Source organism: Neospora caninum, chromosome X, assembly GCF_000208865.1.
Source record: "Neospora caninum Liverpool complete genome, chromosome X".
Taxonomy (NCBI): domain Eukaryota; phylum Apicomplexa; class Conoidasida; order Eucoccidiorida; family Sarcocystidae; genus Neospora; species Neospora caninum.
This window is the reverse complement of record NC_018396.1, coordinates 5,543,237-5,552,907: the sequence shown is the minus strand read 5'-3', so window position 1 is coordinate 5,552,907 and position 9,671 is coordinate 5,543,237. Positions and strand designations below refer to the sequence as shown.

Here is a 9,671-nt window from a genome sequence, read left to right as displayed (position 1 = left end):
CCGGTCCGACGGCCGGGGGGTGTATTGTGTTGATGACGCCATCCGAGCTCGGCCGTCTCGGGCAACAGAGAGGCACCGGCTTCTCCGGATTAGAGTGTCACCTGGTGAGCCCAAGAACGGAGGAGTCAGTTCCACAGCGCATCCGGAACCGTCAGAAAAGAATGAAGCGAATCTATGAAAGTATGTTTTATACTCGACGCCTCGTCAGCGTCGCCCCATCGGCTTCCACGCGATACCGGTTTCTACCGCGGATATTTCGGGGTGCTTCTCCGCAGAATGCAGACGGGCGGAAATTGCTTCGGATGCGGCATTCTCTCTCCTCAAGAAGTGAAGGAGTCTTCCAATGATCTCATCACACGCTTTCGAAGATTGTTCAAGGCCTTCCATCTCCGCTGTCCGGTGACAGCATAGCAACTGCACACTGACGACTCAATCACGACATCCCTCGTCCAGCATTCGTACTGGAGACGGTATTCATTTCCACAGAGCCATTCTCACATGTGTTTTGAGCCGTTCAGCACGGCAGTGGTTTTATGCCAGCTCTTCCGTGACGGTTCACATACGGTACATGACTTTCCCGCCGCACAGCGCCTGATAACGGTCCCTCGCGTTGACCACCAGGATCAATTTCTCGCTGCTTTAGCACCCCTGATGTTCACGGAGGCGGCGTCGGTGTGCCGGGCATAGATGCGCGAGCGACAGGTTTTTCCTTCCCACCCTGTGTCATTCCGGACAAGCGTCTGAACGACGTTCCCCTGACCCCTTTTGCGGCGGTATTTTATCATTTCCTCACAGGGGAGAAGCGCTATACTGCCTCTCCGAAGTCCAGGAACCGTTGCCAACAGTGCCGTTTCAGCTGTTTGAAAGTGGATAAGGGATCTGATTGTACAATAGCCTGTTTTTCATTTTATTCGACGCAACGTTTCTACCCATTGGAAGAGGGACGGCAGAGCAAAGGCCCACCGACGCCTTTTGTCTCACCTACGGCTAGCGGCGATGTGTGCTGCGTCCTTCCTCTGATCGAGTCAGTGTCACGTGTGCGGAGCGATACCAATGAGGTCATTTCCTCAACGCTTGGAATAAGATATATACATGCGCTGATATATGCGTCGACTTCTTCCGGCCTGTCGCAACTAATCTGGATTTTGACAGGCGCGGACAGACCGAAAGAACTGCTGCTGGGCCTCTCGTTTTTTGAGTACACATCCCGAGAGGATCGGCGTTCCTCTCTTGAAAATACTTGAAACGCCTTCACGCCCGGCTACGTGTTGTAACAAAAATAACTGGTAGGCTTCTTCGTGGTTCGAGAGCCTGCCTGTTCAGCGTTTTCGTATTACATGCAACAAGAGGGTACTCTGGACTTGTTTGACATACACCAGACGCCAGAACTTTCGAGAGACCTGTGGATACAGAGAGGGCTTTCATTTCTTGAAGTGCGCGTACAACGTCTCGAGCCCTCTAGTTCTCAGAACGAGACATTTGTAAAGACGTCACACGTTGCTGTCGGCGTTCCTCTTGGTGGGAGCTGAGCATACCACAGCTCTGCACGACCAACAGACGAGGGATGGGAGAATCTCTTTCGGTCCTGATCATCTCAAGTGACAGGACCAATGTTGAATAGGGACAGCCAGAGGCGGCTGGGCTTTCATCGGCTAGCCGACGTGACAACGGAGGGAGACTTCCAGCAACGTCTCCGTGTGGGGGGTGGCCGTGGGGGACCGCAGACCACTCATGCAAGGTTTGAGACTGGCACTAGCGAAATGTCGCTTTTTATCAACTCTCCCGATTTTCGGGACAATGCATCACTAGGTGCTGGTATGCCCCCAGAAGAACGGCAAACGTACGCGACCGTGAGGATGCCGTCAGACGCGTGTCGACCTCGTCGGATTACAGAATCTCGACAGCCCACTGACTCGGCAGAACAACGCTGGGGTCACCCTCTGCATCGAACTCCACTGATGAGCGCTTCACCGCCTGCAGGATCTGGGACACCGTTCGGCAATAGAGGACCACATACTGGAGGAGTACACGGGGAAGAGACGGCAGGCATGGACAGGCAAATCACGCGCTTCAGTCCTCAGGTACGTGGGCATAGTAGATGTCGAAACGGAAACAGGAACCCTCCGAATGAGGGACACATGCTCGTCGCCAGCTTTTCCAGCAGTACGAGGACGTTGCGGTTTGTCAGCAGGCTGAGGAGCAAGATTGCGAAGCCCTGACACGTCGATTCCGGAAACAACTATCGAAGAAGCCAGAGGGACTTTCCGATGATGGCATTTCGGCCAAACGTGTGGTTGGCCAGGTGGGAGTCAGTGTGGCGTTGATCCGCGGGACTCTGTATCTCAAACCGTGTTGCATACGAAACTGCAGCCGGCCCTTCTTGTATAGAGTGGTTGCTTGTCGGGTGCCCCCTGCGTTTTTGTCGGTTTGCAGACGACAGCCGTTCGACAGAAAATTGAAATTGTTTTTCCAGGTCACGAACACCGCTGCCGACGCTATCTAGGCTTTCTGCTGGACATCCGTGCTGCCACGAACGAGGTGTTTGTCCAGTTTAGCGGTGCCGTCTGTCCCCCATGGTCATCTCGAAAGGAAGGCACTCCTGCCCTTGCTTTTCCAAGCAGACCATCCGGGCGCGCAGAGCTAGGAGCGTTATCCGCACCGGCCGGCTCAATTGCAGAGCTTCTAGAAATGAGACTTTCGTCTGGTTCCAGCTTGCTGGACGAAACAGGAGGTGACAATCACCTGTTGACCTCGGTGTCGCACAGCGTCCCGGGCTGCACACCTGTCGGAATTGAGGGGAACGGCGCGTCCGCGCTTCACGCCTCCTCACAGCAGCCACGTGTCTTTGTCTCTACTTGGCTTTCCAGTCTTTATGTGTCGCTAGCTGGACCTCGCCTGCACGCCGATCCAGAGGAGGGGACTAGGCGCTCTCCAGAGGCTGCGGCCGTCTCGAAAGAAACAGGACACACAGGCTTCTCAGGAGAGACTGACATCCTTTGCAGGGACAGTGCGAGGAGCAGAGAGCGCTCGTACACCAGGGAGGAACAGCGATGGAAAGCCGGAGATTATGCCGAGGTGAGGAGACCTCTGCGGACCCGAGTAGAGACCGCCTTTACCGGATCGGCGTCTGACGAGGGTCGCCCCCCCTACTGAGGGTTCTAGTCTACTGTATCTGCTTTTGAGACACAGCTACGCGCTGTCCCTCGAGGTCGCGCGGCTTCCCGTCAGGGAGCTCAGCTGTCGCCTGGATGCTCACGCGGCGCTTTTGTGGCGACGAATTGACCCCGAAGTTTGCTTGCCTTTTCTGTAGAGCCGGGGAAACACCAAGAGAACGAGGCGTGAGACGAGACGGGTCTGAGCCCTGGGTTTGGCGCGGGGCTTTCCAGCGGCTAGAGCGTCGTCTTGGCACATGTGGGCACGACGTGCAGGAAGCACGCAGCAGACGGCCCACTGGACGGCATGCGCCGAAGCCGAGGCGTGACGGGGCAGTCTCCTCCACGCATCCAAGGTCTGTCTTGTTTCAGCTGCGTTCGTTCCGCCCTCTCCCCGTCTCTCTGCTCTTCCTTCAGGTCTTTCGGCCCAGCACCAGTTCCACCCCTGCACACTATGCTCTGGCCCGAATCCTGTCGTCGCCACCAAGTCCCCAGAGCTCCCGAGCTCCCGCTTCGCTTGCTTCTGCCGTTCAGCTGGACGAGCGACAGAGCGAGTCTGCTCATGCGCCAGGCCCTCCGTCGTCTCACCATTTCCGCGTCCGTTTGCTGTCGTCGCCGTCCGTCGATATCACTGTCCTGGGCTCGTCGCTAAGAGACCCCAGAAGAAACAGATTCTCAGGAGAGCCCGAGCTTGCCCTGGCCGCCTCCGGTTCGTCCTCTTTCTCGCCTGTGTCGGCCGACTCCGCGTGCCTCCGCTTCGTCCAAAACGGTCTTCCTAAGGCGTTTGCCCAAACCCCGGGGCCTCTTCCCCACGAACTGCCGCTTTCGGTCTTCCTGCCGGCCATGTGCCGAGAGGCCGTTCCTGTCTCTGTTGAAGCCGCTCGATGGCTCCTAGCGGGAGGGTCGCTCGCCGGAGCGGAACACGCGCAGGGAGAGCAGGTGGAGGGGGACGCCGAAGAGGAGGCAGCTGGACGATTTCTGCAGGCTCTGCAACGGCGCAAGCCGCAGCCTCCCGACAGGCCTCTCGAGTTCTCCGCCCTTTCCCGGAGCACGGCAGAAGGAGAAGACGCCAGCGGTCCCGGCGCTCGAAGCGACAGGAGGGAGGGACTCTCGGGCGTGATTGCGCTCACAGTTATGGATGGGGGCCCGACGCAAGACGACGGCGGCGAAAGCCAAGCGGCAGCGCACGCTCCAGACCGCTCCCCCGAGGCAAAGAAACGCGAATCGCCGGACTTCCACACCGGTAAGAGAAAGATAAAACTGTGCCTTCTTGAATCTCCCAGAGCCATCAAAGGTTCCACAAGGAAGTGTGTCACTGGAAGTGGCGAAGCGCGAGTTAGGCAACAAAAAGCGCGTCTCGGAGTTCACTGCACACCCTGACGATTTGCCGGTTTCCTCCCCGTGGCATCTAAATTCATCTTATAGCTTTAGGTTTCTAGTTGCAATGACTCGTGCACTCCAAATAATTACAGGTATCACTCTAGCATGTGAATTTACTTCAGAAGCATCTCGTTCATCTGCTAGCGTTGGCCACAGGAAACAAGGTGCACATGCTTGCCGCCCTCGGAAGCACATCTCTGCGTTATACCTGCGCTGTCCTGCCTGTGGACTCCATGCAGACGGCAGCGACATCGTGACGGCCTGCTGGTCAGACGAGGACCGGCAGACGATCCCTAGTTTCTCTCCCTCGTACGCGCCTTTCCCAGGTGTGCTGTCTTCGCCGTTCTCTCTGGACCCTGCATCTCCCAGTTCCTCGACTGCAGCTGCCTCGGCTGGATCCGGCTGCGCCGCCTTTCCGCGCCTGCCGTCCTCACTCGACCATCTTCACCCCGCGCGTGCCTCCGCTCTGTCTTCCGGATTTCACGGATCGGCTGCATCCGCGGTCTCGCCGCAGGCAGCTGCGCGGGCTCACGGGCGAGGAGCCTCGCGACAGGAGGACGATGTTGCGCCAGCAATTTCCGTGGAGAGAAAAGAGGGTAGCGCGAGGGGCGTGACGGGGAAGGCTCCCGAGCCGCATGAGGTGGAGTTCCGCAGGGGCGTAGACACGAGCGGTGAGGAGGTAACAGAGCCTCACGAAAGGCAAACGTGTGGGGCCCAGCCGGGAGGACCGGAAGACGAGGAAGGTGAACTGGAGCTTAGAGCATCCTGTAGAGGCAGACACTTACGGCTCGGGGAAGAAGGGAACCCGTTCCAACTGACAGCGATGAACGCAGTGACAGGCTGTTCTCAGTCAGAGGGCAGTCCAGGCGTCTCCGTCTCGAGTGTGGCAGCGATCGACGGACTGAGAAGCGGAGAGCGACTTCCAGGACTGCCGCCCGAAGCAAGAAACGACGCACCAGCACTGCGGGTGGAAGCGTCCCTGAGGAGACATGAAGCCCTCGACGGGGCGGCAGGAAGCGACGCGAATTGCCGCCTCTTCTCGGAGTGGGGAGACGAAAGCTCGCTCGCCGCCTCTTGCTTCTCGTCCTTCTTCGCCCGCCTGGTCACGAAGTCTCCAGCCACGACCGTAACAGCGGGCGTAGAAGGCATCCAACATGGGCCGAAAGAGACCGACGAGAGGCAGGGATGCCAGATAGTTCTTCTAGGCTTCGACAAAGCGGAAGTGGAACGCCTAAAAGCCATTCTGCGAGGTGTAAACAGGCGAATTGCCAAGAGCGTTCTCTTCCATGAGCGAAGAGAAAGAAGGCTCAGGTTCCTCGAAGAAAGGACGAGCGCCGGCGTCGCATCCGTCTGCGTGGAATTCAAGGCCAAGGAGACAATCGGCCTCATCATCGGCAAACAAGGCGAGAGGTTGGAGAAACTCGCGAAGCGCTTCCAGGTGAGCCTGAGGGAGAGCGTGGGGACTGTGGGGAGTCGGCCCTCGCCAGAGACCGCCTCCGGCGTTTCAGCTTGCTGTTTTGTGACGTGCGTCGAAGGAGCCGGGAAAACCGCGACAAAAGAGAGGAGAAACTGGAAGGAAAAAATGTGAAGCTGTAAATACAGAGTAGTGAAGGCCAGCAATCCAGCGTAAATAACCGGGCCGCGCGCGGGCGCGTCTGACAGCTCCTGTTCTCTTGCTTCCGCACAACTCGCAGGATAGGAGAGCACCCTCTCGTGCTCACCGCGATGCCATCTGCCCACGGTCACTGAGCGTCCTATCAGCCACGTGCATAACGCGTCGTTTCCGTCGCTCCTCTGCAACGAGCGACGCGTTTTCGTCTCTTGGTGAACTCATCACGATGCTCGTCTATCTGGTGCCACCCTCCAGTGGCCACTCGCCGTTGCTGTCCTGTGGCGCCGCCGGCCTCCATTCTCCGGCGCTCGCCGTGTTTCTGCGCCCGTGCGATTGATCAGGTTGAGATACGCGTGTTTCCCCAAGAAGAAGACGCCGCGACGCGACGCGTCCGGATCTACGGCTCCTCCCGCCAGGCGGTCGAAGAAGCTCTCGCCGAAGTGCAGTTCCTGTCGGCTAGCTACCGCTTGTACCCGGCTTCCTTTGCTCGCCGATTGCATGCGGAAAGCAAGGTTCAGCCGGATCGCGAAAAGACCTCTTGGCATTCGGCCTCGCCGCCCTCAGGTCCTCGCGCTGCTCCGCGTCTCTCTCCGTGGCTGTCGCCTGTCCCTGTCTGTCTCTCGGATGGAGGGAACCAGAGCCGCGACAGCGGCAAAGACAGTCAGGTGCCCGAACTGGCCGAGGCGGTCTGTCCCGTTTTCAACGCACCGGTCGGGTCCCGCTGGCCCGCCATTCTGGCCAGCCGCCCCGGAATGGACCGTCTCTTGTGCGCCCGCGTGGAGACCGAGCAGGAGACTCCGAGGGACGACGCCGAGGCCTGCCTCGTTGAAAGCCATGTGGCGACACTGAAAAGAGAACTGCGACGCAAACCCCTTCTGCGTCAGATCGGAGCGGCGACGGGTCTCCTTGAGGCGTGGTTCGACGAGGCGACTTCAACCGTCATTCTATGTGGCCTCTGGAGAGTAGGCGGAAAGGGCGAAAACCGAGGGGAACTCATCGTTTCTGCGACGAACAACCTGACTCTAGGCCTGTCGCGCTGGTTAATAGACAGTGCAAGACACTCACAAAAGAAGCGGACGGGCCCCTCGTCACTTCGTGGCCACCGGATTTGCCGGCACCTTGACTGTGGGACGCAAGAGAGGATCTCAGAAACCTGTGCATTTCGCGTTCCTCCGGGCCCGGAAGGGTCTCCACAGTGTGGTTGCGTCGCCTCTTGTTTTTTTCTGTCTGCAGCATATTCTTTCTGCGGTGAACCTGTTGGACGCGCTCGCGACCCGACTGCTTCACCGTTCGCCTGGCGTCCACGCTTTCGCTTCCATGCCTTCCCTTTGCCTCGAGTCTTCGCCACCTCTTGACGCTGCGCCGTCTTTGCCTTCACCTGTGGCGTCATCGGGGAGTGTGCACCTCAAACCGTTCCCCGCCGCACCGGGCCGGAGCCCCGCATGCTTCTTTTCAGCGCATCCAAACCCCGCGCTTCCTTCGCCAGCTTTCGCGGCCTCGGACGCATCGGACGGAAGCCCAGGGACAGCCGGTGCGAGAAGAGGCCTTGCCACGCTTCCCTCGTTGCTTTCGTCCCGGTCCACGTGCTCGTCTCCGAGCCAGGCCGGTCAAACTCTGCGGCACACGGAGACAGGGGACGAGGGAGGCGCGCTGCCGCTGGCCGCCTTGCTCCAGCGGCACTTCCCTGTCGCTGATGCAGACTTTTTCTCTCCAGCCAGGTCCTCGCCCTCCTTGTGCTCGCGAGGAGGCCACGCCAGCCCGCCGCCGAATGCCTTTCCGTCGTTTCGCGGGTCTCTAAAAGGGGAAGTCTACCGAGCGGGGGACGGGTATGCCTCGCCACTGGCTTCTCTTTCTCTTCCCTCGCTGGCCTTTCTGCCTGCGACTCTCGCGTCCTCGCCCCTCTGATGTCCTCCCGTTTCCCTCTGTAAATATGCGCTTTGGCGTTTTCCGCCCGGGAACGCGGAGTTGGCGCCTTTGAGGCGACTTGCCGTCGACACAAGAGAACCCTGTTTCACACGCATTTTCGCCCAAAGATTGCAGGCGACGGAGGAAATCAAACACTTTGCAGGAGCGATGGATCTCCGCAGACATGCGGAGCCGAGGGGGCCTGCGGCAAGTTCGTGCTGTTTCGCAGACATACATATTTTTATCGGCCCAGCGTTCACTTGCTGCTTTGTGTCCTCATCCCCCTTTCCTGGTTTTTGCGTCTGCCCAATCCTCGACAGTTGCTTCTGACTCCTCCCACTCCCTTTTCTCAGGCGGAGGGGTCTTCGCAACAACAGTTCTGCGAGGCAAGGTGTAGATCGTTGGAAAATAACATGCTGCTAAGAGTGAAGAGGATCGGGGCACGAAGCCGAGCCGAGTATCGTGCCGTCGAGCTTGCGGGAGGTGAGGGACTGTCGTCTGGAGCGAGACAGCGTGTGCCTGCTGTCTCTGCATGAGGCTGCGCCGGCTGCCTCTTGTTTCGCAACCGCTTTCTCGGCGCGCCACATTCGGCCCTAGAACCTTGCTCCTCGAGACCCTCAGCGGTTCAGAAACAAGGGAGAGGCACGCCACGTTGAGCGCACCGGCGCTGTCTGCAAAGCGGAACGGAGGGGTGTAGCGACACCGGTGAACGGTGCGGTGCAAGGAAGACGGCGCTCTGTATTCTGGCATCTCGGCGACTGCATGCAGAAGCCTGGCTCGTGGCGAGGAAAGGGCGGAAGACGTTTTCGTTTCCTGCGTCTCTTGCTCCTTTTTGAGGCACGCAAAGACAGTCAACAGAGAACCGCACGGCCCCACAACTCGCACATCTAAATGCAGGGCTCTGTGGGAGAAGCAGCAGAGTGCACGCCGCGGTGTACGTGCGAGGTTGCCTGCCCGAAAAACGATATTCGGGGCACAGAAGCGAAGGCGGCGCGACTGCTCCGTTTCGGAAGGCGTCCAAAAATGACGTACAGTGGAATTTCCAGAAGTCTCGGAAACAAAGGAATGGAAGCCCGGGACACAGGTCGGCTGCTTGCGGGGAGACGCAGGCGACACCTGGCGAGTGCCCAAGCCCTTTGAGAAGAAGGAAACCGACACAGTCTGGACAGAACACATGCGGGAAGGTGACCAGAGGCGTTTAGGGTGAGGTTCCCAAATCTCCCTCTCACTGCCTGATTAGGGAGCGTTGCCGCGAAAGACAAGAGCAGAGACAGAGGAGCGAAAAAACCCGTGTCGGAGGTTGTGGGCAGCCGGTATGTGCCACTATCACCGTCAGGTTTTTGTTTCTTGTAGAGAGAGTGGATCTCAGCACGACGAACCCCTGCTACACATCGCACGACACTGAATTGCCAGGTTGATCGCGGCCGAATTGGAAACGGCTGCGCTTTGAAGTAGAACGCGGAATCTTCCACTGTGGATGGCGAAGGCAAATCGGGGGAAACTGGCATCGACGCGTACCGATCCAGCCCATCCCTGTCAGCCGGCTTGCTTTCCGAGGTGTAGTGACAGCCGGTTGGAGTCCGTGTGTACAAGGCCGCCAAGGCCTGTAGTGCGACTGAGTG

At 58.8% G+C, this 9,671-nt stretch overlaps 1 protein-coding gene across 1 annotated transcript; it reads left to right on the top strand.

Annotated features, from left to right (window-relative positions):
- Positions 1–1,610: 1,610 nt before the first annotated feature.
- On the top strand, positions 1,611–8,049 carry NCLIV_051280 (putative KH domain-containing protein; the record flags this gene model as incomplete). The annotated part of the gene is made up of 6 exons (XM_003884682.1): positions 1,611–2,163; positions 2,441–3,075; positions 3,570–4,395; positions 4,772–5,970; positions 6,486–7,106; positions 7,378–8,049. The coding sequence occupies 6 exons, from the start codon at positions 1,611–1,613 to the stop codon at positions 8,047–8,049; spliced, it is 4,506 nt and encodes a 1,501-aa protein (XP_003884731.1).
- Positions 8,050–9,671: the final 1,622 nt, after the last annotated feature.